This window comes from Meleagris gallopavo, chromosome 10 (genome assembly GCF_905368555.1).
Source record: "Meleagris gallopavo chromosome 10, MGAL_WU_HG_1.1, whole genome shotgun sequence".
Classification (NCBI taxonomy): domain Eukaryota; kingdom Metazoa; phylum Chordata; class Aves; order Galliformes; family Phasianidae; genus Meleagris; species Meleagris gallopavo.
Window position 1 is genome coordinate 3,352,200 of NC_139413.1, and position 25,796 is coordinate 3,377,995.

At 43.4% G+C, this 25,796-nt stretch overlaps 1 protein-coding gene across 1 annotated transcript; it reads left to right on the plus strand.

Moving 5' to 3' along the window:
• Nucleotides 1-1,377: 1,377 nt before the first annotated feature.
• TNN (tenascin N) lies at nucleotides 1,378-24,138 on the plus strand. The gene is made up of 17 exons (XM_085231280.1): nucleotides 1,378-2,536; nucleotides 5,312-5,766; nucleotides 6,595-6,972; nucleotides 9,329-9,592; nucleotides 10,473-10,658; nucleotides 11,115-11,204; nucleotides 11,887-12,150; nucleotides 12,958-13,221; nucleotides 13,980-14,243; nucleotides 15,018-15,281; nucleotides 17,574-17,704; nucleotides 18,230-18,371; nucleotides 19,151-19,302; nucleotides 20,346-20,442; nucleotides 21,128-21,295; nucleotides 21,977-22,140; nucleotides 22,663-24,138. Exons 2-17 carry the CDS (start codon nucleotides 5,355-5,357, stop codon nucleotides 22,807-22,809), a joined length of 3,387 nt encoding a protein of 1,128 aa, XP_085087406.1. The 5' UTR covers nucleotides 1,378-2,536; nucleotides 5,312-5,354; the 3' UTR covers nucleotides 22,810-24,138.
• Nucleotides 24,139-25,796: the final 1,658 nt, after the last annotated feature.

Sequence of the window (25,796 nt, forward strand, 5' to 3'; positions counted from 1 at the left end):
AACCTGGCCTTGAACACCTCCAGGGATGGACGGGGCATCCACAGCCTCTCTGGGCAGCTGTTCCAGCACCTCACCACTCTCATAGCAAAGAACTTCCCCCTGACATCCAACCTCAATCTGCCCTCCCTCAACTTCAAACCATTTCCCCTTGTCCTGCTGTTACAAAGCCTGTGGGCTGCAGAGCTTCTGTGAGCATTTTCAAAACTTAGGGTGTTTGTGACTGGTGCTCAGTGAAGTGCTCTGTGGATGCCTGACTGCTATGGAAGATTACTGTTGTTTTCAGGGAGAAAAAAATCAAGATAAATTCCCAGATGATACTGTTCATAATTTCTTATTTCTGCATCTTTCCAGCTGATAAAATCAGTCAGTAGAAAACAGGCATGTAAAATTAAACAACGAATCAGATGCAATCAATAAAAGGGATTTGATGTAATCAAAGGGCATTTGCATGTTATAACACACTGTCAGTTGTTCAGTATATTTTTATGTTTCCCTTTGGTGTCTGTGTGCTTCTTAGGTGGTCCATATGGATGAGGTGTGTGGGAAGCTTTGAAATGTGGGCCGTTTTTGGTGAGATCCCTTGTTGGGGTGGGTGTTGGAAACTGTGTAGGGTCTGAGTTAAGGTTCAACTTAGGGTTGGGATTTGGAGAGAGAGAAACCGCACATCCCTATGTGAGTGGTACTGGGAAGGGTCTGCCAAAGAAGTTTGATGTGTACCAGAAACTTTGACTTGTGGCTCCCTCTTTGTAGGATCCCCAGCTAGAGTAGATGTCAGAGCTTTGAGTGGGTGGTTGGTTGAGTTGGTCTCTGTCCAGGTTTAATGTTTGGATAAGGTTTGCTGTTTGGATTCTGGCTAGAGTTTGAAAAGAAAGTGCATTTCTCCCAAACATTGGATCTGGTCACTGTCTGGGTTCAGGGTTAGGGTTTCTAAAGAGAAAGTGTGTATCTGTTGTGTGAGTGGCGCTGTCAAAGAAGGTTGAGCTGTACCAGCAGCTCAGATATATGGGCCTTTTTTGGTGGGATCCCTGTTTTGGATGGATGTTGGAGCTAGTCACTGTCTAGTTTTAGGGCTCAGTTAAGATTTTGACAGTGTGACCCCACTGGTGTGGGGATTGCTAGGTCAAGACCTAAACCAGTGATTGAGGAGCAAGTGAGAAGGTGTGGCTAACCCAGGGCACACAGGTGCAAGCAGTGCACCTGATGATTGGAAGTGGGTAGACCCAGGGGCCGCCCTTCCTCATTCTTACTTAAGGGAGCAGGTTCTCTATTTGGAGGTTGCCCCTTCTGGAGACTTTACTGGCCTTTGGAAAGATGAACCTTAGGTCGTCTTTTGAACTATATCTTTATGAATACCTTCATGAAAATCAAGTGTGTTTCCGTTCTGACAGAAAGCATTATTGCCTTCCCTTACTCTACAGCTTGAGAGAGAGAGAAAGCCCAGAGTGCCTTGTGCGTCAGTGAGATTGGGAAGGATCTGCCAAAGAAAAACAAGGTGTGCCAAAGAAAAACAAGGTGTACCAAAGATGCTACTTTGAATTGTAGGTTCCCTAGTTAGGGTAGGAACTTTGCATTTTGGGTGTTGGAGCTACTCACTACCTGGGCTTAGGGTTTGGGTTTGGAGAGAGGAACAGAACAGAGCCCTTGTATGAGTGGGATTGGGAAGAGTCTGTGAAGGAAACTGAGTTGTGATCCATTTTTGGTGGGATTCCTAGTTAGGTTGTGTGTTGGAGCTGGTTACTGTCCAGGGTGTGAGTTAGGGTTTTGAGAGGGAGGGGTGGTGCAAAGCTTCTTTCAGAGTTTATAGTGTTTTGTTTTGATGTGAGAAATAGAGTTTTAGTTCACATCCCCACCTAGCTATGGTAAAGTCCTCATGTGCATAGATAGCCTTTGCCATCCTGAGGTTTTTGCAGACAGTTTCTCTTACAGGGAACTAAAGCAATTGATCAGAATCTTTGGATAGGTTTTATCTAAAAACTAGTATGTATAACATATGTTATGAGATCATCTTCTGGGTACTCAAGTAATGGCATTGGCATTTCTTTTGCTTATTTTTAAGTCCTTTAACTGGTGGTTTGTTTTTTGTTTTTTTTTTTTTAATTTTCCAGGTAATTGTAGTTTTTATGTATTGTTCTCTTTTAAAGGTATAGCGTTTTTGCATTTGGTGCCGACTGTGCAAAAATCTCACATCTTTTTAGTTTTTTAGAAGTGCTTGTGAATATTGGGTCCCTACAGCCACACCAGGATGTTTTCTGCCACATGTACAGGTCTGGAAAGGCTTTTTGGCTTTGCATTTGGGGTGGAGCATATAATGAACAGGACAGGCTCTTTTTCTGCTGATAGGATAGACTGAGTGGGGGAAACGCTCTGGGCAAACGCTCAGAGACCTTATTGGTTCCTTCCATCTGATGCATGGGGACTTAAATTCACAACGGGGACTGGTGGAGTAGTCTGGGAAGAGAAGAGAGCTTTCAGCTTGCTCAGATTGGCTCTGCAAGTGGCAGGATATATCAGAAGGGCATCTGAAAGTACTTGAAGGGTAAGAGGAATCTTTAAGTTTTGTTGTTGTTGTGTGGGTTGTTTTTTGTTTGTTTGGTTGTTTTTTTTTGCCTGAGATTCTTGTTTCTGAATGGAAAAACCCATCCATTCTTTTCTTTGACACCCTGTAGTACATGCCTGCCATTTAAGGCTCTGAAAGCCTCTGCACAAACAACAACAATCCTGTGTTAGGCAGATGTGTTATTGCTGCAAAATGTGTAGTGTATGGAGTAGCAGTTAATATTGCTCCCAGACAAAGGGATTAAGGTTCACAGGTTGTCTCCTCCACAGTGGAACCACAGCTACTGAAGTGAATGTGACTTTTGCCATTGGCTTTAACAGGGCAAGGTTTTAACCTGCAAGTTAATTATTTTAGAGTGCTTGTTCCTGGCAATTTCCAATTTAGGCTCTTGTTTCTGTGTGATAGTGATTGCATATAATTACAACAAACACTATTAGTACTTGTTTGTTGTTTTCTCACAGAAAAGCTCTTTCTATGCTTTCTAATGCACCTTTTCACAGACTCATTGGTGGAAGCCAATACAGTACTGTTTCCATAATAATACTACTTTATTATTTATGCCAGTTATAAAATGTGAAATTCTGTGCGTAAGTAAAATTGAGCAAATGCAGATGTCTGAATGTTTTTGAACTGTACATGCAACAAAACAAAGATTTGCTTCAGGAAAGACCACTTGACTTATGCTGGAAACTAATGATTTAACAAAAGAGAGCTAGGCAAATCATTATAAAACGCATGTTGATCTTAGCTAACAAAAGCAAAATTACTGTTAAGCCTCTCTACATTTTCTAACGAGTGTATATCATGCCAGAAGCAATCTGCCCTTCTTCTTGTGGGAAGGGTTGATACATCTTGCTTATCAGACACTGCAAGAGAATTAGTGTAGCAGAATATCTATTATTCCTCCTGTGTTCCTTGAGAACCCTCCCGTGGCTTTAGGATGGTTAGATATGCCCACTTTTCTAACTCAGGAAACTGCCAGCTCCTCTGTGTCCGGTGCTGTGGTACAACTTGGCAGCATTGCTGGCTCAGGATTGCAAAAGTAGCACAAAATAGCAAAAATAGCCCTTGTAACTTACCAAGCTCAGGTCTCAGTGCATGGGTTTCTTGCACTGTATTTCCTTTTCTCTGGCTGCTTTCTTTCAGCTTTAATTTGCGTTGCTTCTGGTGTTGCTTTGTGTAACTCTTGCTGTGCCCATACGTACGTGTTCTACTCTGCTGTTTGGAAAGGCTTCCTGATGTCTGGAAATTATTTCCTTCCTCTATGAACTTGTTTTGTTGAGACCGTTTTTCTTCAATCATCTGCCATGGTTAGTTCCCCAATGCTCACAATTTGATCTTTCAGTTACCTCTGTCTCTCTCTTCCTTCTGCAACCTAGATCTGTGCATTTCCTCTCTCCTCTGACTGCAAACTCCTTTTCTCTCCTCAGTCCCATCTCCATCCACATCATCATGAGACACTGCTGGTACCCACAGCAAGGTCTTCATCAGCTCTTGCCTTGATTACAGCAGCTTCCAGCCGTGCATCTTCCCCAGAACATCATAGTGCAACGGTCTGCATGCTGTATCCTCAAGTGCTGATCTGTGGGATGGAGAAAAGCTTACAGAGCTAGGCTGATGAAATCTTCCACTGTAGGTTCTCTCCAGCTTTGGTTATCCTGTGCTTTGCGCAGTGAAAGATGTGAGCAGGGATTCTTTCATCCCTTTCCTCAGGAGAGTATTTTCTAGCTTCACAGACCTGACTTCTAGGCATTCTTTCCTAAATTCTTCCTTTCCTTGGTCTCCTGTTATTGCTCATTATGTCTATGACATGATATTCTCCACAATGAGTCAGTTAAACCCGCTCTTTTTAACAGCAGGGGAAAATCTCGTTATTACATGATGAAGAAGCCAAAATAACTGTCCTCCTCTTTCATTATGCTTGAAAGAAATCCATATGTCTGAGGGTTTTTCCTCATAAATGATCTCCAGGCTGAGGAAAATCTGAGATCAATTTGTGGTTCTCAGGAAGCCCTACTTAGTAATGACATCATGTTGTAACCCAGAATGCTGTTTAGCACTTAGTGCTGAGAGAAGGGATTTTGTCTGTGCTTTGTAGGGGCAAGGATTGGATTCTGGCTCCTCATTTCCAGATTTGGAAATAAAGGAGGCAGGGAAGAAGTCCTACCTCAGCAGCACAACATACCCTTTCTCCCCACTCTTCTTGCAGGAAATTAAATCTGCTAGGTAAGTGCTGAATGGAGGAAGAAGACGACGAACAAAGCAGAGTTCTGCTTGTGAATTAGAAGCAGAGATGATTGTCTTATTTAATTAATATAAAAATAAAATGAAATCAGTAGCTTTTGCTTGATCTCAGTGAAGATCTTCTCGTGGACAGGCCATCAAGCTTCTAGTTGGAAACCATGCTAGCTGAGGTGCTGCTGGAGATCACTTACTCTGACCAGAAGACATTGGTAATTGTAATGTGGAGCACAGCTAGAAGACTGACTGTTCTAGCTGCATGGGCTGAAAAGGATTATGGCATAGTTAATAGTTGTGTTGAACTGCAATACTGAGTCTCGTTTAAGAAAGACAAGTTTAAAGCTCCTAGTCAGGAGGGGCTAGAAGCACTCTTGATCTAATTCATACAGTGTGACTCTTTTGCAGGTACTAACCAACCTTATGCTGAATCAAAGCAGAATACTTGTGGAAAATTATGAATGCCAGCTTTATGATCACATTTCTTACATTTTCTTTCTTTCTTCTTGAAAGCAGCTTTGCTGTTTAGGGGTCAGTGCTTCCTCTGAAAACCTACTGGATGGATTTCCAGAGCTGGTTTGCCTTCCCCGTTGGGATACTGCTATGCTGTACTCTTCAGGCATCTGCCATTCAATTTCCTGCATCTGAAAACTGCACCAGCAATGGTCAAAGAATATCCTTCACCCACTCCTACAAGATTGACCTGCCCACATCCTCCCAGATCAAGGTGGAGGCGGATCCGTTGCAGCACGAAGGCAGCAGTGGGTTGCAGCTAGATCCTGGTGAGGCTGAGGAAAATGAAGAGCAGGATATCATCTTTAGGCACAACATCCATGTGCATGTACCCAAAGGGAGCTGTGAAACTCTGGCCCATGTCAAAGATCTTCTTGAGAGGATGGAGAAGCTAGAGAAAGAAGTTGCAGAGCTGAGAGAAATCTGCAGCCCTCAGAAGTGCTGTGGGGGAAGCCAGGGTATGTAGCAACTGAATTATCTGTTATTATCTTCTACATATAGCCTGTTTTCGGCAGAGAGATGGGGACTGGAATCCTTTTATAAGGGTTTTGAGAGTGAAAAGCTCAAGTCCTGCAGACAGAATAGTGGTTTTGTGATCAGAAAGGAAATCTGAAGCTCCCAAAAATGTGGTAGAAGACACCACTTCTAGAACCAGTGCAGAGGAAATCTCCCCCAGTCATCTCCTAGCAATGGAAGGAAAGAGTTCCTGAGTTTAACATGAGTGAGAGAGAGGATTAAATGGAGGAACTCTGAGGGAGTGGAAGATGGAGGCAATTCTTGTTGCTGTCTTTTCCTTTCTCATTTCTGTCTCCAGAATTTTGCATTTGTTGAGAACTGCTATTTTTGTTTCCTCCTCAATACCTGTCTAAAAGAAGAGCAATTCCTGGTGATGTTTTTCTGGCAGTCACTTGCTCTATGAAATTTAGCTGCTTAGCACATGGGAGTAATGAACTTTCCATTTTCGTAATAACAGTGATGATAAGTGGCGAGCTTAAATTACAACTCAGCTTAGAGGCTGTGGAAAGCCTTCTAATTGATTGGTGTGTTTGTGGATTTCTGCATTCCTGCTGATTCCAGACAAATGCACTGGAACAGACAAGAGGGAGCAGGACCCTCCTTGGACCAGGGGCATGTGGGCCATGGGATCTTCAGCTCTTCTTCAGCCCATATATAGTCATAGTTTCCCTTTAATGACCTTGAATGCACTTTCTCATTGATCTGTTCCTCAGTTTATTTCCTTTTTTCTCTGTGCATCACCCTTGCTGTTGTGCCGCTGCTCTGGCCAGGTGTCACGCATTGCAGCAGTCACGGGATGTTCCTCTATGAGACCTGCAGCTGTAAGTGTGCAGAGGGCTGGGAGGGCAGTGACTGCTCCCGCCCCACCTGCCCCAACCTCTGCAGTGGCCACGGGCGCTGTGATGGCGGGAGGTGTATCTGTGATGAGCCTTATTTCAGTGAGGACTGCAGCCAGCAGCTCTGTCCTGAGAACTGCAGCGGCAATGGGATCTGCGACACAGCTAAAGGGGTCTGCATGTGCTATGAGGAGTTCATCGGAGAGGACTGCAGCGAGAAGCGATGTCCCGGGGACTGCAGTGGCAATGGGTTCTGTGACACAGGAGAGTGCTACTGCCATGAGGGGTTCTTTGGCCCTGACTGCTCCCAGGGTAAGATATGCTTGTGAGTTATTGCTCCCTTCTTACTTTCATTTTGCATTTCCCTTTTCTCTCTTGAGGAAGCGCTGGGCAAGCCAGGCCTGGAATCATCTAAGTCCCCTCTGAGTTCCTGTTGGGATTGTACTCAGGGATGGCTGTGAGTGCCCCATGTCTTCAAGAATTGCCTGGAAGATGTTTCTGGATCGAGAAAATAGGAAAACACAGGTTAAGGCAGAGCTAGCACAAAGGTGTGGCTAGTAGCTGAAGGAGAGAGCATAACAATGTGCAGATCCTGTAATTAAAGATGGAACTTTGAATCTGTTTCGTGAGATAATAAAAGGTGAAATTATGGCTGCTGTATGTGTGCTGCTTGCTGATAAGGTAGTTGATTTGATAAAAACTTGTTAGATGAAAGATGCGCAAAGCCTTTAAGTAACCATCCTTTGAAAGCAAGAGCTTTAGGAAACTCTTACAATACTCTATTATGAGGCAGAAGGATTTGCCTGAGAAAGTGGACTGAGCTCACCTTGAAGCGTGCATCCAGCAGTCTCTGCTTAATGCTGGATGGCTTGGTATATATTCTGAAAAACCTATAATCTCCCTATACCCACAAGCTGATACTCCAGGCCTTAACACTCAACCTTTTGCCCTGAAAGCCACCTTGCTTTCTGTGCTTAGTCTAATCTTTCACAGCTGCTCAAAAGGCGAGGTAAGTAACAACCACACACTGAGCAGCGGCTGGTGCTCAGTAGGGGTTTGCAGTGACCTTACTGGCAAGTCTTTAATGCTCCCTGTCATCCCTCACCTCTCAGACTCGACCTGTCTGCTTAGAGACTCACAGTTTATACAGCCTACTAGCTCAAATTCTTCACTGAAACAAGAGCTGCACATGGAAGTTTCACTCCTGCTACCCATTCTGCACTACTCATTTTTCTTTATGGCTGCAGCACTCTCCTGTCCTTTCATCATACTGGCATTTGCAGCTCAGGCCAGCACTTTACAGAGGTAGCAAGCAGAGAACTGTTTCCCAGTGCAGCCTCTCTAAGAGGCTGGCTGGGTCCAGCCTTGGGTCATCTTCCTTACACAGCACCTGCAGCTGTTTTATAGGCTGTGAAAGGAGCCTCTATTCTGAGTATACAAGTGAGCAAGCACTGCAGAGCTAATACATACTGCACAATCCATTTTGCTGTTGTTCCTAAGAGATAGGCTTTCACTCCCAGTTAAAAATTAAGTCCACAATCAAATGTTTCTGTGTCAGCACCTGTAGCCAAGCTGTTCCCGTTGTATAGCTGCCAAATTGCCTTTTCTCCTTTTCTGTTCCATTGGATTAGATTTTTGTAAGCTGGGACTTAAATTGAGCACTGTTATTTTTGTTTGTTTGTTTTTAATGTATCTCAGATAATGAAAAAGCATCTTGTTGTATGTTGCCATGGTAACCAGCATCTGATCATCTAGTACTTATTACCAAGCATGCAACAGTATAATTAGTACCTTGCAATACCTTGCAAAGGAAAGTTGATGAGAAGGGCATGCTGAACAGCAGATACTGACTTGTGCTCTTTCTCCAGTTTCGATTTACTGGCTGCTCAAAGATAGTGTTGTGGGGGTATTTGTAGATGAATAAAGCAGAAATTTCAAATGAAAATATCCTTAGAAGTTTTTTGGGTATCTCAGCATGACATGGATCTAATGAGGCACTCTATGTTTTGATGCTATAATCGGAAAAATGGGAAAGAAAACAAGGCAGAGCTGGCTACTCTCAGCAGAATAAGATTCCTGACAAGTCTGGTGAGTCATCACTGAATGTATGAATGTGCTGTTCAGTGCCTGCTTATGTATTCCATTAGTCTGCTTCTCAAGGAGCAGCTACCTGATGGAGAGGGACTGATGAGCACGAGCAGAGCCCAAGAAGGACTTGTGGGGTGGCCCACAGCCACCGGTCGTCCTAGTTCACCTCAGAGTGAATTAGTAGGGTCTGTGGGACCCCTTTTGCTTCAGGCCAGGAGTTTCCCTTTCCATCTCCTGGACTTGGTACTCTCCAGGAGTTACTTTCCACTCCATAAAAGGAATAATAAAATAGTAACTTTTTCACTTAGATTGACAAGGAGGTGAATGTTTGCTTTGCAGATGGACTCTGAATAGGCTTGTGCCTCTGCAGAGCCTGGTGGTCTCAGTTTGCACTTCTTAGTGGAACTATAGCTGTCCATATGCAGAGGACTTCTGTCCTTGATAGCCTTTTCATCCATTCACAGAGCAACAAGTTGTCTTCTGCTGCAGCCCACTAAAATAGAATCCTTTTGACTTCACTGAGTCCTGGACCAGATTGTAATCCATCATCCTCACTGCAGTGTTTTTGTTTTTCTTCTAGTGCTTTCTCCTCAGAACTTGCAGCTGCTGAATGCTACAGAGGATTCCATGGCTGTCAGCTGGGATCAAATGATTGATGTGGATAATTACCTCATCAGCTATTACCCAGTGGGGCACGAGACACTGGAGAAACAAGTCCGTGTGCCCAAAGAGCAGCTCAGCTGTGAGATTACGGGTCTCCGTCCTAGCACCACATACAATGTCACACTTCGACATGTGAAGGAGGGGATTGCCAGTGAGCCCATGCATCTAGAAGCAAGTACAGGTAGGAATGGACAGACCTTTCTTTCAGAGTTAAAATCTATAGGTCTTTCATGTTAGATTTAAGCAAACAGAGTAAACGGTTTGGCTTTGCAAGCTTGGAGTTGCATCCTGTCTGAATGCAGTACCTCTTTCTGATCCCTATCTCAGTTTTTTGCTATTGTTTTCTTCTGGAGAATCTGCTTATAGATCTGTATTTCTGGAACTGAATGCATTGCAAATTTCCTGTGTCTCCTTTTATCTTTTCCAAATCTGGCTGGCATAGATACTTCTGTATTCCAGGGAATCAATGATGTTGCCCACTGCAGGAAGCATACCAAAAGCCAGCATGTTATTAAGAGTAGTGCACTGTTTGACTGGATGAAGGAGGGACTTTAAAGTAGAGAGGAGGGCATCTTCTCTAAGTGTCACTTACCAGGCATGCCTTCAGTAGCAAACTTTCATCATAGTCTCTCCTCCTAGGACTTAATGAATCAGATGCTACTGAGAACAGCAAGCTGGATGTGGAAAGACTGAATCTGAAGCAGACTCTCTATAACTCAATGCCATTTTAGTAGTAGCTGGTAGCATCCTATCCGCCTGCACTTGGAAAAACATGGGAAAGTCGGGTTATTTTGACATTTTTTCTTAGCTCTAGCGTAACAGGTTGGGAGCTGAGAGCCAGATAACTCTTGAATCAGAGTGTTATCGTGGATGAAACGACTCCTATTGAAATAGTGGTTGTGTCACACTCACTTAAATCTTAAGTTTGGCTGAGGAAAATGGCTTAGGTCTCAGAGTAGTCATCTGAGAAGGGAGAAGTTCTGTTTAGCAACTTCCTATCTTATATTCACCTTTCGATGCTTGTGCTGCTTTTTCCTGGCATGCTTTTCTGTCCTTCCCAGTCCCATCTGCACTCAATGCTGTCTGGGTGACGGAGGAGATGGAGTATTCCCTGGAAGTAGAGTGGGAGAACCCACCAACAGATGTGGATTTTTACAAGTTGAAATTCAGATCCCTGGTGGATATGGATGAGAAGCAGGTCATGGTACCCAAAAGCAGTGACCCCAAGAGCAGACACATCATGACTGGTGAGTACTTGTGACTACTCCATAATGGGGAGAGGTGGTACAAGTGGTTCGTTTTTGTCATAGTTCTGGGATGATTCTTCTCTCTTGTGTTCTCCTTCACTTTGAGGCTGCTGTATGCCAAGATGAGATCTGCTGGGAGTCCTTCAACAGGGAGAAATTTTCTATGCACTGTGGATAGCAGCTTTCAAGAGAGACAGCTTTAATTCTATCCTTGTTACAAAATAAAGTATATTCTTCTATTTCAGAACTGGAAATACCAATGTTACAGAAATTCTCACTATAGTTAATATGGACTCTAATGACAAGATTGGACCAAGAATGCTTCCAAGGCATTCTCAAGACAAGAGGAAGTTTAGATAGATATCTACATTTTTAAATGCTTCTCTGCTACAAACCTAGAACTGGGGAGACTAAACAAAAAAGCTTTCTTTAAGAAAAATTACCTTCTGATTACAGGCCTAAAACCTGGCATTGAATATGAGGTTACTGTCATACCTGTGAAAGATGATACAGAGGGTAAACCATCCTCAGTGAGTGGCAGGACAGGTAGGTGGAATGTTTCTTTTATGGTAATGGTTTTACTACAGGTTTTGAGGACAGTTTTGTCGAGGTCACAATGTGAAAGGTGCTCAGTTCACTGTTTCTTCATGCATACTGCTGTCAGGGCTGCTATTACCTCATTTAAGCTCGTCTCTGTTGTTTATTAAACACTAAACCTAGCCCTTGATTTTAAACTTACTTTATTCTTAATCTGAAATGAGCTCAGGAGGTTCTGCTGGTTCCTGAGTTCCCTAACCAGATGATTGACAAGATGACCTCACTGAAACCATGTACCCATGATTTCCAGTCTGGGTATGGCTGCTGCTGATGACTGCTTTGCAGCTGTTAGCTGCTAGTGATTTGTTTGGCCCCTTAGCCTAGGAACAGTAAGGAAGAGGCTAAGTTCTTCTTCCTTCCTGTATTCCCTGGCTCCAGCATCATTTTTCTGTTTATTAGACTGTGAACTGAACAGTAGAGGATGCTGAATGTGTGGTTAAACAGGTCTGGAAAACCTGTCGGTTCATTGTGCTTCAGGCTCTTCAAAAATATGGCAAAACATTTTTGAGCTATTCATTATATTACAAAAGGAATCTTGAAGAAATTTCAGTTTCTCATGCCGTGAGAAGTATTGTAGTGGTTTAATTTGTATGGAGTTTCCTAATCCTGCATTTCAAAATGCTGTTCTCAGGAATTGATAGCCCAACCAATGTGGTGACAGATCGAGTGACAGAGGACACAGCCACTGTCTCATGGAATAAAGTTCAGGCTCCTATAGACAGGTACATGGTGAGATACACCTCGGCTGATGGAGACACCAAGGAAACAGAGGTAGGCAGTGAAAACAGCATCATCACCTTATTGAATCTGAAGCCAGGCATGGAATATACCATCCATATCTGGGCAGAGAAGGGACCCCACAGGAGCAAGAAAGCCAACACCAAAGCTCTGACAGGTAAGTTGCAGTGGCAGCAGGAGTAAACTGGGTCTGAATTTCAAACATCTTTATTAATTTTACTTGTTTCAGTACAGCTTCTGTATTGCGTAAGTTTAAGAAGTCAAAAAATTCATTTAATTCTTATCAGTGTGACTGATAGCTCTCCAGCTTAGCAGAAGGTTCTTTGAGTCCTGCTGTGTGGAGACACAGTGGCTTGGCATCAGTTTTGTCAGTACAGAGGATGGTTAAACACAACGAAAACTAAAGCCTTAGAACTATGATACATTAAAAATGTCTTAAAAGTACCATCAACCACCTCCAAGCTGTTCTTGTGACCTTGCCCAGTAGTAAAGTGAGATCATACGAGTGTTGCAGAGTCAATCGTGGCAGTGTTTGTTAAAAAGGAAAAATGAAATATTCATGGCATAAGGTAAAAATTGTGTGGGGAATCAAATCTCCTTAACAGGACAGTCACGTGATAGGGATCCTCAGTTGTAAGGGTATGTGAGCAGCATCTGCAGCTCTTTTGGGAAACCTCTCAAAGCACTGCTTTGCTCAGTTTTTATAATCAAGCCTGATGTATTCTCACGTGGCTGTGCAGGAGCAGATTCTATTGACTACTTACAAATGTCTGTATGCATACAAGCTCTTTCCAGATCTTTGGGCTCAGAATAATTTCCCAAAGCTCATCTGTTTTTCAAAATACATGTTAGTCTAATAAAATATACTGCCTCTGCCTATAAAACTTGTATTGGCTGTATCTTTAGACCATTGTGATTACCACAGTGCTATGCTGAAACTTCTAACAAAGAGTTTTACTTACAGAGATTGACAGCCCAACTAAGCTGTTGACTGACCAAGTGACAGAGAATGCAATCACAGTTTCCTGGAACAAAGTCCAGGCTTTAATAGACAGATACAGAGTGAATTACACTTCGGCTGATGGGGATACAGAGGAGAGAGAAGTGGAGAAAGACAAGAATATCACCACCTTGGCAGGACTGAAGCCAGGCATGGAGTATGTTATTCACATCTGGGCAGAAAAGGGAGAACAACAGAGCAAGAAGACCAGCGCTGAGGCTGTGACAGGTAAGAGGGCAGTAGGTTGAGAGTATAAGCTACAGCCTGGTTTTGCCTTAACATTGAATAAGTCTATCATTTTCGTGACAGAGGGAAATTCAAGCTTAGGAGATACAATCTTTGGGTTAATGCATCTTGCTGTGAAGCCCATTCAACTTTATCACAGAGAGATCATAATTACCAGTATGTACTACAGATAGGCTGCATGGTGATTACTAATTGTGTGTTAGTGGTCTTCATCTGTGAAAATGATGCCATTCCATTCTAGCATGAATCATGTATTTATCTAGTCTTATTTCATTTGTTGGTTTATCCTTTTTCAAGGGTTAAGTAAATGCTCAGTTCCTTTTTGCAGATAGGCAACTTGAAGTGCAGAGTAACAGCATGCAGGATATATATATATTTTTTTTTCTTGCAACAGCATAATTCATCCAAGTTCCTTGGTTGTTCTTACCATTTTGTTCTCTCTTCTGTGGTCAGTCCTGGTAAGGATGATATAGTGCTCTGCCTGTTGTTGGCTTATAGCATTGTGAAGATGAGTGTATCCATTATAAGCAGTTGTAAGCATTTACAAGACCCATGCTCTAAGTCAGGGACTTGCTGAAGAGAAATGAGTAAAAAAGTACCTGGGTCTCTTAAAAAAAAAGAAAAAAAAAAAAAAAAAAAAAAAAAGGGAGAAACCAGCCCCAGAGGGGAAGGAGTCTTGCGGTGTCGTAGCTGAGCCTGCCTGTGACATCTTGCATTCTTGATTTTTTTCTTCTCTGCAGAAATTGACAGCCCCACTCACCTGTTAACTGATCAAGTGACAGAGGACACAGTCACCATCTCCTGGGACAGGGTTCTAGCTCTCATAGATAAGTACGTGGTGAATTACACCTCTGCCGATGGTGATACTGAGGAGATAGAAGTGGAGAAAAACAAGACTGCCACAACTCTGGTAGGACTGAAACCTGGCACTGAATATGTCATCTACCTCTGGGCAGAGAAAGGAGCACGGCAGAGCAAGAGGACCAGCACTGTGGCAGTGACAGGTATTCTAGAAGAATCCTTGTGAAGGTTGTCTGTTCCTACCCTGCCTGCTTCCTTCTGTTGCAGCATGTACTAGACAGCAATTTATCTTGTGCTCGCCTATGATGTGGAAGCATTCATACTACAGGCACTTCAAGCTTCAGGTAGAACTACTGCCTCCTCTCAAGTCAAAAGAAAAGATTTTAATTATTTGTAGGAACTAACAACCAATCTGTTAATTTAGGAACTATCAGACCAGTGTGAGCTTCGTTATGCTTTGCTGAAGCACTGTAGCCCTCACTTACAAGCCATATGTGCTGGTTTTTTTCTCCAGGTATGCTGAGCTCTACAGGCGTGGCTGAGTGTTGTTCCACAGTATATAATACTGCTGTTGAATCCTACTTAAAGTTATGTGCCACTGATAAGAATGGCATTAGCCAGTGAATCAAGGCTTGGAAGGAAACACCCCCAGTTTACTCATCTTCCATAACCCAAGAGGGTGAAGAATTTTTTGAGCCCAGAATAAGTCTCTCAAGTATCAGCAATTCACTTCATATCATGAAGGCCTTTGCTTGCAGGATCTGGATGCTTAGTTAGGCTGAAAAGTTACTGACTGGCAGCTCTCTAGAAATGAGGAAAAGATAGAGAAGGTCACAGGTCTCACTGTCCTGATTAGCTTGAATGCAGACATGGTGTTCATCATCTGTATCACGGGGCTATAGAAAGCTAAAGCTTTTAAGAGCAACATGTGTGTGTTTTAGTTACTTATACTTCATACTTTACACTTTATTTCTTAGAATTGGACAGCCCAAAGAATCTGGTAACTGACCAAGTGACAGAAGACTCAGCCACAATCTCCTGGGATGGCATCCGAGCTCCCATAGATAGGTATATTGTGAGCTACACTTCTGCTGATGCGGGCACCAAGGAAATAGAAGTGGGGAAGGCTGAGAGCATTACAACTCTGACAGAACTGAAAGCAGGCATGAAGTACACCATTCATCTCTGGGCAGAGCTGGGAAGCATGCAGAGCAAGAGGGCAAGCACTGATGCGCTGACAGGTAACTGTGGGGAGAAGAGAAGCAGAGTAGAAGAACCCCAAACCTTTGTTAATTTACATCTCATGATCTCTCTTTGCATTACTGGGTAATGAAGATCTACTGTGGTAAATACATTCTGGAGATAAGTGCATGATTATAGGCTGACATAACAGAAACTGCTATTAGAGGCTGCTGTAGAAGAGACAGATGTCAGAACACAGAGTGGTGACAGCTGAGTACACAGCTTATTTCACTTCTTAATCAAAAGCATGCAGTGCTTTGTATGCTGCTATCAAGTCTAACAATATCAGAAGTTTAACAGCCAAAGTTAAACCATCTTAGACTCGGAGGCAGTTAAAAAATAATGGCTTGACTCATGACCTTAGACTGTCCTAGAAGACTGCAAAACAGGCTTAAATCTATCTTGTTCAATCAGCTATAAGGATGATGGTGTTCTGGCAGTATTTCAGGGTCACTCCGTATCTGCTGGCCTTGCTAATGTGCTTTTCCTTAGTTTCTGAGTCAAGCTGGTGTGAGATAGAAAAGATAAAGCTTGAACTCAGGGCAAGGTGCCAGACAAATCCCCAGTGCTTGCAGAGGGCAAGGGCAGCACATGGAAATAAAATAATATCTCTTAAGGCCAAATGTCTAAGCCTGTCTTTAACTGAAAAATTTAAGGAGCATTTAAGCAAATTGAAATGTTTTTTTTTTTTTTTTTTTTGAACTAGAATGAAAATGGATGTACCTGGAAATTTCACATAAATTGAAACTGCCCAGAGAGGGAATGCATTTAGCTTCAGTAGGAGTGTTTTAGAAATATCTGTGCCCATAAAAAAAGTGCTTTTTCTTTTTTTTTTTTTCCCCCCCCCATCTCGGTGGTGTTTTTCAAAAAAATGTGACACCTCTGATAAAAGAATCCAACTTCTTAAAAAAAAACAAACACATTTTTAACTCTAGGTGCTGGCTGCTTATTCGCTAACATGCCTAAAATATGCTGTAGCAGGGAGCAATTCTGCAGTTATATCCTTCACCTGGGGAAGCTGCAGGAACAGTGCTGTAAAATTCAAGTACTGTCTGGAGGCTGTGCTTCCCAACACTTGCTTCTCGTGTTGGATTTGGCACCTTTTAGCTCCCTCTTCTGTCCATCGAGTGGTACACATGTAATGAGTAATAAAACATTATTACACGTGTAATAAGAATGGAGTCATTAATTTAAAGCAATTGTGTGGTGGTCTCTTGTATGAAGTAGGAGTTGCATAATAACAAACAAATGCTTGTCTCCGTGAGTGATGGATTTCATTTATAATGAATAACTCAACTTTTAAACAGCACATTGTGTCAACTGAAGAGTTAATGTTTTTGTTATCTGGTGTTTTGATTTTTTTCTTTTCTGTTTTTATGTCTTCTTTAAGCAATAACCCCATACTCAAGGAATGTAGAGAAGCTGTACTGTTCTATTCTTCTTGTTTATCTAGTAAAGGCCAAAATATTGGCCTTGTTTTCCTCCGTGGCCTTCTCGTAACTTGTAATATTGTTGCATTATAATCACTGTTATGATTATTCTCATAACACTCTCCAAGATCTGAGAAGTGTTATTGCGTGTCTTATTACAGAGAAGAACTGAATCAATGAGCAAGCTAAGTGGCATGCTTGTCACCTCCCATGGAGGTCTATGGAAGAACAGGGATGTGTTCTGAATTATTCAGTTCTAGTTTGCTATAAACTCAGGCATTCTTCAGGGCTGGAGCACTCTTCCCTCAAGGCTAGCACTGCCCATCAAATGCCTTCTTTCTAAAATTTGGAAGGCCATACAGTCGTCCTGCTCAAATTGTTTTCTCTAAGATGTTCCCAAAACACCAGAATAGCAAGCATAGGATGAAAATTTGAGAGAGGCTGCTTCCATTGTTATTACTTCCAGATGAGCTTAGCAATTTGGTTTTATCACAAGGGAAGCACTGGAGCCTTGTTATGGGTATCTTGTAAGACAGATGCTTTTTGACACCTGCTGTGAGCTAGTGTTGCTTAAAAATAATTCTCAAACTTCTCAGTCAGATGAGTCAGAAGCTTCCAGGCCCTGGGAACCTCTGTACAGCTGAGCCAGTTGCAGGGCTCACAAAACCACACACCAAATCTGTAACAGATCTTGCCACGGTTGGTCTAGGCTTCTGTTGCTTCTTGCAAACTTCATTGAGTGACTTCTGTAGTTTCCAGTTCACAGGATCAAGCATTGCAAAGCTCAGCCCAAGTTTAGCACAGGAATTGCTGTCTTTCTTTTATGCAAAGGGACTTGAATTTTCTTTTCTTTTTCAATAGAGATTGATCCTCCCAAGGACCTCCACGTATCAGATGTGACTCAGTCTACTGGTGTAGTTACCTGGGCTCCTCCTGCAGCACAGATTGATGGCTACACTCTGACCTACCAGGGTCAAAATGGCACCAGCAAGGTACAGTGAATTCCTTAGCCCTGCAGAACTCACTGACATCACCCTTATGATTATGGCCTCTGACATTTGACTCTTACGGGTATATGGACCACAGGTAAATAATTTTGAGGTGGAATCCATGCTATTATTAGCCTGGGGAGGCAGAGCCTAAGGAAATGTGCTACTTTATGAACAGAAGCTGTGGAGAGACTCTGTGACAGTGGATACAACTTTCCAGCAGATCTTCAGGATGCAGAGAACAAGTTTACTGCGTTACTTTCCCTTTCTAACTTGTTACTACATGAAAAAGCAGCATTAACCAGGGACACAGTGTCTTCAGTATTTTAACAGTGTTTATTGAGACCCTGCATCAAACCTTCCTCCTGAGGAAATGGATTTCGTGTCTTAAAATATGCAGCTAGTTTATGCCTATCTGAACTTGACAAGAAAAGCCTATAACTAGCTACTGAGTGTGAGGCACTGTGGTCCAGAAAAGCTAAATGTTGTACAGAGTTGGGTTGCTCTTCAGTCTCTTTTATTTGGCAGGAAGTGCAGCTGGGTCCTAGAGAACAACAGTTTGTGCTGGAAGGACTGGAACAAGGAACAAAGTACACTGTGTTTGTGATGGCCTATAAGGGAGATCACCAGAGCAGAAAGACAGTCGGTACTTCTCAACAGGTAGGATTTGGTCTTGGGTGTTGCACTTGCTCCATGGGCTCTGCAGCTGTTGTGTCTTATGGTTGAGGTTTGAGAAGGAACTCCTGTTATGGAAAAGAAACAATGTGATCAGAAGCAAATTGTCTAGTGAGTTGAAAACTTGTCTTCTGGCTGGGTTCTGTTCTAAGCCACACTGTCCAGAGCTTTGGAACCCCAATAGGATAATGCAAGAGGAAGTTGCCCACACTGGTCAATGCTTCTGGCAAACCCTGCTGGTCAAGTGCAGGGCAAAGCCTCCTGGTGAGTTGCCATTGGGCAGGAGAGAAGATAATGGGCTAGGAATTTTTCAGCACTGTCACAGTAATGATAGGCCAGCAGTTGTATAAGTACGGTTGTGGTCCCAAGTAGCTGCCAAGGTTGTTTCCAGAGATCAGGAAATGTATGCCTGGATGCCAGCAAGTCAAATGTTCTCATGCCTTGATGTGGGTGCCTCTTATACTGAGCTGGTCCTCACAGAGGCTGCCAATTGTGGGTAGGTTGTGAGATGTGGAGAAAATGCCTTTTTACTGGCATTCCCACTTTCACAAACCAGGGCTTCTCTTTCTGCTCTCGCTGTGACCTAAGGCAGCGTCTCCTGCAGCCTCTGGTGACCCCATCCATGCTCCAGCTTCTGAGCAGTGGGGAAGGCTGCCAACAGCTACCTGCTGATGCAGCTGGGCACTTTCTTTTGTGCTCTTCCAGTACTGTTGTCCGTAAGAGATTCCTAGGGGTGTGAGATGGCTCCTCCAGCTTTGCTCTCTCTTCTCCCAGTTAGCTTCCTCTACCCATACCCTGCGGATTGTGCCCAGATGCAGCAGAATGGAAACATCTCCAGCGGCATGTACACCATTTATCTCAGTGGCAATGGCAGCAGGCCCATGCAGGTGTACTGTGACATGACCACTGATGGAGGCGGGTGGATAGTGAGTGATTCTCTGCTACTTTTTATTTATTTATTTTTTTTAATGAGCGTCAAGTGAACCTGGTAGTGGGCTTAGCTGATGTTCCTTTTTGTCTACTTTGCTGTATTCCAGCTCCTCCCGTGATGGAGGAGCATGTTTTAGGAAGGGAGTGGATGCTGTTGTACCCTTTCAGACTGACAGTAGGAATACTGTGGAAGGCTGGATGGCTCAGAAACAAGGGGATGCTGAACTTTCATTGCTTGGTCATGAATGTGACTCAAGGCTTATATTATTGCTGACTGAGGCAATGCCAGTTTGATGTTACCTCTCGCTACCTGGGGCACACGAGTTGTCTATGAAAGTGCAAGGCAAGGTAGTGCAACTTAAAAGTCTTTTCTAATGAGTTGACTAAGCTCTGTTATCTCATCTTGACCACTGTGTAAGGCTACAGTATGGAAAGTTAATGCAGTTCAGCTGATGATCGTATTTTAACTGCTAGAACTGTGAGCATGCCCCTGGATGGAGAGAAGCTGGAGGCAGAAACACAGACACTTTGAGGTGGTGAATTTGGATAGGAGTGAGATAATGAATCTGAAATTCTCTGATAGCTGACTCCCTACACAAACAAATTAAAATATCTTTATTCACTTCTTCACCTTTTATTTTCAGTGATCCACTGAAACAAATTGTGTGTTACTGCCCGTGGCCCACAGATTCTGATGAAGTTTAGAAACCTAGGTGTCCCTGTGGGTTTTGACCCCAAGCCTGATTTGTCCAGGTGCTGAGATCAGACTGGGATTTTTGCTGCCCCCAGGCATTTGTGGAAAAGTGCAAAATTTGCACTACAAAGTACTCACCCCAGGTGCTTCTGTGCAGTCAGAAAATGGCAATGAATCCACGTGTACCCTGCTCAGTTGCAGCATACCTTTTCACTAGATGTATCTGCTCCCAAACACTTCACCTCTCTGCCTGTACTTGGATCAGGATGAGGATTTCTCACCCCCACCCTCCTTGACTTTCATATGTCTGCCATGAGCTCTCACTCAGCAACCCTTGCCTTGCAGGTGTTTCAGAGGCGGAGCACTGGTGAACTGGATTTCTACAAACGCTGGAAAAATTATGTGGAAGGCTTTGGAGATCCCACTGGGGAATTTTGGCTTGGTACAGTACAAGGGTGTGACTGCTGAAGAGCTGAAGATTCTCTTTGTAGAGGCATTTAAATGCTGAAATAGTCAGACCCTGCTGAGTCTGCAGTCCTGACTTGTCAGCTGTTATGTCTTTCTTAGAAGTGCCATTTAAGCCATGAGTATCTCTGAAGGCCAGCTAGGTCTTTCCACTGGCATCTTTGGTATTTATAACAGTCCCAGAACAAGGCAAACTCTGGAAATATTTATTTCAGGCATGCATGCTCCTATGCAAGGAGGAACAAAGACATTGTGTTAATAAAAAAGCACAGTCTAAGCTATTACACAAAACGTAGTGTGCTCAGTTGTTTTTTGTTAGATAACTGCTTGCATCAGAGAATCCAGCCCTAAATAAACCAAGGTCTTTGGGGCAAGAGTCTTTGAATGTTCTTGGAAAAATACTGTTGTACAGTCTGTCCTGTGCTGCTTTAAACTGTTTTTTTTTGTTTGTTTGTTTTTTGTTTTTTTCCCCTGACATTGCTACCTCTTGCCAGAAAATGGGGTAAGACAGCATAAACTTGGCACAATGTCATGACAGCATCAAGCAATATGGGAGGCAGGCAGGAAATAGCTGATTGAACCAAAATGGCTACGGGGTGAGATTCCAGGACTGCAAAGGTGAACAGGCTTTTCCCTTTTAACAGTAGTTTTCTTCTTTCTAGGTCTTGACCAGCTGCACAATCTCACAAGCAGCAGCCCCATCCACTATGAGCTGCGGGTGGATCTGCGGACAGCCAACGAGTCTGCCTATGCTGTCTATGACTTCTTTCAGGTTGCCTCGAGCAGAGAGAGATACAGGCTGTCTGTGGGAAATTACAGAGGCAATGCTGGTGAGGAGTGCCTGAGACTTGTTCTGTCTGCTCCGTGCAGGGGAGCAAGTGCTGGGATTTAGGTATTTGTTTTGCCAGTAGTGTGGGAGCTCATTAGTTCAGGTTCGATTCTCTCTTTCTGAAGAGAGAACTCTGTATTTCCCAGGAGGACTGAGGAGGTGTCCTCCTCCAGGCTTGTCTTCTGCTGAGGACAGGATTAAGCTGTTCTTTCACAGGGAAGAGAGCTGCTCTGTGACCCATTGAAACAACAGCTGAGCAGGCAGACCCGAAGTATTTTCATGAGATTATCAATTAATGGGGGAGCAACTTCTGGGGCTCCCCAGATGAGAAGTGCAAAGAGAGTGGCTTTTGTTCAGAAGGAGGCTTTGCTAAGCAGTAGTAATCCTGGTGCTGGCTTCTGCCACTGGTAAATCCTTACCACTGCTATTGTGTCCACAGTCTTCCACTTATCCTTTGTTACCCTGCTGCCCTGAGATTGAGATCTTCAGGCCCAGAGGATCCAGTCCATGAACATGCCCTCTATTAGCAGCCAATTAGAAATTATTTTCTAGATCTGTTGTGTGCCATTGCTTTTTTCCTGATAGGCCTTCTATGTTCTGCCTAATGAAGGCTGCATAAAATGCTCAGGCTGAGCCACTGCACACCCTTACTCTTACCCATGTCTGTAATCCTTTCTCTTAGGAGATGCAATGACTTACCACAATGGCTGGAAGTTCACGACGTGGGACAGAGACAATGATGTGGCTCTCAGCAACTGTGCTCTGACACACCATGGTGCGTGGTGGTACAAGAACTGCCACTTGGCCAACCTCAATGGGAAATATGGGGAGAGCAAGCACAGCGAGGTGAGTGGCAGAGCTTTGTGTGACTGTCAGCTCTCTTCTCTAGCCTGGGAAAAACATATGGAGGGGGGAGTTGCAGCAGGACAGGTTGCCCATGCTATTTGAACTCATTTTGTTTTAAAGGAGAATGACCTATAAGGAAGCTCATGGATTCTGCTAGAATCTGAAGGGCTTAAGCTCACAACCTGCTTCTTGTGGTGGACAGAGACACCTAAGGTGGAGCTGTCTTAATTTTAGGGAGGAACAGGGAAAAGAAGTCTAATGCTTTCAGTGTGTTCCTTGGTGCACATAGCCTGATTTTGTGCTGGAAGATAACTCAGTCCTGTTGAGCTTCAGATTGGATGGATAGAGAATTTAGTTTTGTATTAGGAGCATCTAGAATACTGACCACTGTTATGGTAAAAAATCTGTGGAAAACAGTGTCTCTATTTGTGGGAAGATTAAATGGCATTAGAAGGGGCAGTGCAGACTCCAAACACCTGGTCTAGGTGTTTTACTAAAAGAAATCATATGGTCTTTTTGCAGGGGGTGAATTGGGAGCCATGGAAGGGTCATGAGTTCTCCATCCCTTTTACTGAGATGAAGATTCGTCCTCAATCTTCTAGTAATGAGTCAGTCTTGGCAAGGAAGAAGAGATCTCTACCAGGAAAAAAGAGGAAGATCAGATTTTAAATTGTCCTCTGTACAGGACAGCACCCAAAGATTGGTAATCTTTGGTATTTCTTAACAAAATTAGGTTTGGATGACTTTCTCCAATACTTCGGAAGCAGCTGCTGACCGGCTTGGACCCAGAAGTCTCTGAATCTGCAGCCCAGCCTGTTTCCAGCCTTTGGAGGTCCTGGTGGGTGCTCTGTCAGAGACTGGGAGGGGACTTGTGGGCGGCATGCCACTTGTAGCTTTCCTGGCTGAACGTGACAAGGACCTGCTTGATCCAATGTATGCAACTTTTATGAATTGTTCATAAAACAAGCTTTAACACATGTTATTGTTTCTCAAAGCCCAGCTTGCTGACTCCTGATTTCTGTCCTTCTGACTTCTGTCCAGTTCAGACTTCAGAGAACTTCATTTTGATCTCAATGAAAAACGAAATCTTTCTGATTTGCATTAGAGAGCTTTTCTGAGACTGTTTCCTCCCACATCTCTTGGTCAGTGGTTCTCTTTTCCTTTCCCCTCATCATTTGGAGTGCAGCATTTCTTACTATTTCTCCAATCAAGGCACTGAGATTTGGGAAACGTTGTCAAGCTGCTGACAACAAGCCTCATTAACGCAGACAAAGTATGTAGTCTGGGTTCCTTAGCCTCCATTATAACATCTTTCCAGGGTAATATCCTGATATATATTTAGCTTGTTTCTTCTTATTTCCCAGTCAAAGAAAAGCTTTAGGAGACATGCAGTAAAGGAATGTTCACACTCCCAGGTGATGCCCCAAAGAAGGTAAATGTAAGGGCTGCACCCCTCCAAGCATGTCTCACAATCACAAACCTCTGTATAATCTTTGCTCGATACAGACTGCAAAGAAAATTCTCCATGTGACCATCCCATCTGCCACCCTCTGCTTTTTCATTAACGGTGTAGATAGATAGCGATGTTGAAAAGATAATGTTTGTCATTTAGCCCTAAAATTAGCATCACAGAACTAAGTGGATCTGCACACTCTCCCTCAGGCTTTTCATTCAGGGTGTCTGGAGATTCAGGTAGGCTCCAGTGGCTGGTTTCACATTTAGCTGTTGTCTTTTGGTCTGAGGGGAAAAAAAAAAAAGTCTTTCTTTCTCACCCTGAGCAGATATTTAAATTCTGGACCACCAGCTGCATACAGGGGAGAAGTAGGAGCTCACCAAATGATGCTTACTTAAAGGCTTGCTTGTCTGAGCAGATTGGAACATGATTGTCTATGCTTTAATGGCTTTTTCTATCCCAGTGCTAAGCTGACTAATACATTTTAAGGAGTCCTCAGACTCTGAAGAAGCAATAATATTGCAGATAAAGGAGGTCTTAAAATATTTCTGTCTTTCTTGCTTTGAGTGTCAGAATTATTATTCTTTCTCAGTTTGAACTAAGCTTTATTTACAGAGGTGGAGCAATACCCAGGCCTGTAACATTGCAGAGCAATGTGGAAAAACTAGTGCTGTGAAAATTAGTTCTCTGGAATTTCCAAAATGGGGATGGGATCTGTGTGATCTCTTCATTACTTGATACTGCAAAGAAAGTAACTGATCTTTGGCTGCTAGGATTTTGCTGAGGTGAGCTAACCAGGGAGTTGTCTCTCACAAGTGAGGTCTAAATTCTTTGTTGTACTTTGATTTCCATGCTACTTGCATGAGTGGGCAGGCAGAGACTCAGCAGAGCTGCATTGGGCTATACTTAGCCCGTGGCACGAGGGAAGGAGGAGAGGAAAGTTGCACTTGAAGTTGCAGCTCTTCTTAAGAGCATGAGGGAAGGAAATGAGAAAGGGAGGGGAAGAGAATTGTGCTTCGTGCTCAGATGAGGGCAGATTTCACTTTGTTGGTCAGCTAGAGGGCAGGTGACTAAGGGGGACCTGGGGATTAAGTGTTTTACGCTGAGCCTCTAAAAGCAAACCTATGCTCTAAAAGGCAACAGATGTGATCTCTCCCAGCAGCATTTTCATGTGCACACTGCAGAGGCAAAGCTCAATTGCATTCCAAACCTGAATTTTACCTGGGAGCAGAGAATATTCTCTTAAAAAGGCTGAGCTTTGTATTTTAGAATGAAAAGAAAGTGAGGCACCTTACTAGCAACTTTTGAATTGGCACTTGTTTCTCTGAAGTACAGGCCTGTCTCCGCTAGGAAGGGTGGTCAGGGACCACTGCTTACATGGGAAGCCAGTATTTCCAGACAGCCACAGGATGGCATCCTCTCTTCGTGCTGCTTTAGGAGAACCAGTCCTGTATCCAGCTGGCCTTCACGGAAAGATGTTTTGAGGGCTAATCAGACTGTATCACAGATTTAAAGGTTAGGACTGCTCTGATAAAGCAGTTTCTTTGACTGCAGAAGCGGGCTGGTCCGATTTAAAGACTTGATCTTCTTGGAGTAGTCCCATTTAAAAATAATAATAATAATAATAATAATAATAAAATAAATAAAAAAAATCACATCCTCCTAGTGCCCTTGTTTTGTTGCTATACCCAACCCCTAATGCCTTAGGGCCAGAACAACTTCTCAAAGCCTCTGTCTTGCTGGGAGATCACTTAAGTTTTGTAGACAGAGGGGTTTGCAACATGCCTGGGGCAGAATTTGAATCCTAGAAAGATGTGCTGTCTTGGCATCACTGAGTTGACCAGGACTATGCAGCTGATGGGTCATGCAAACCCAGCTCTATCAGGGACTCAGTGTGGCCACTGCTCCATCCAGAGGGCTGGACTCTGCAAAACGCTGCTGCTGGGGAGAGGTGGCTGCTTTCTAAAGGCATTGGACTCTGAAGGGTGTAATTCAGTATTCACTGGGCCACAGGAGGAGAAGATGGGAGTGTCTTACCACACTGGGCACTTGGTTGGAAAGTAGCCACCCTACTTCTGGTTGCTGCTTCAGGCTTCGTTGGCTGAAGAAATAGAGGAATGGTCATTGAGAATCGAATTCTTCCCTCCTAATGGGACTTCAGGGACTATATGGGGCAATTCTGGCACCCTTTCAATCCCTGGGG

Bases quoted from the DNA above. Each gene is read 5' to 3' on its own strand.
- TNN (XM_085231280.1), top strand. From the start codon at position 5,355: ATGGATTTCCAGAGCTGGTTTGCCTTCCCCGTTGGGATACTGCTATGC. The intron at 13,222-13,979 runs GTAAGAGGGCAG...TCTTCTCTGCAG, and splicing joins CAGCGCTGAGGCTGTGACAG to AAATTGACAGCCCCACTCAC. The intron at 18,372-19,150 runs GTCTTGGGTGTT...CTCTTCTCCCAG, and splicing joins TTCTCAACAGGTAGGATTTG to TTAGCTTCCTCTACCCATAC.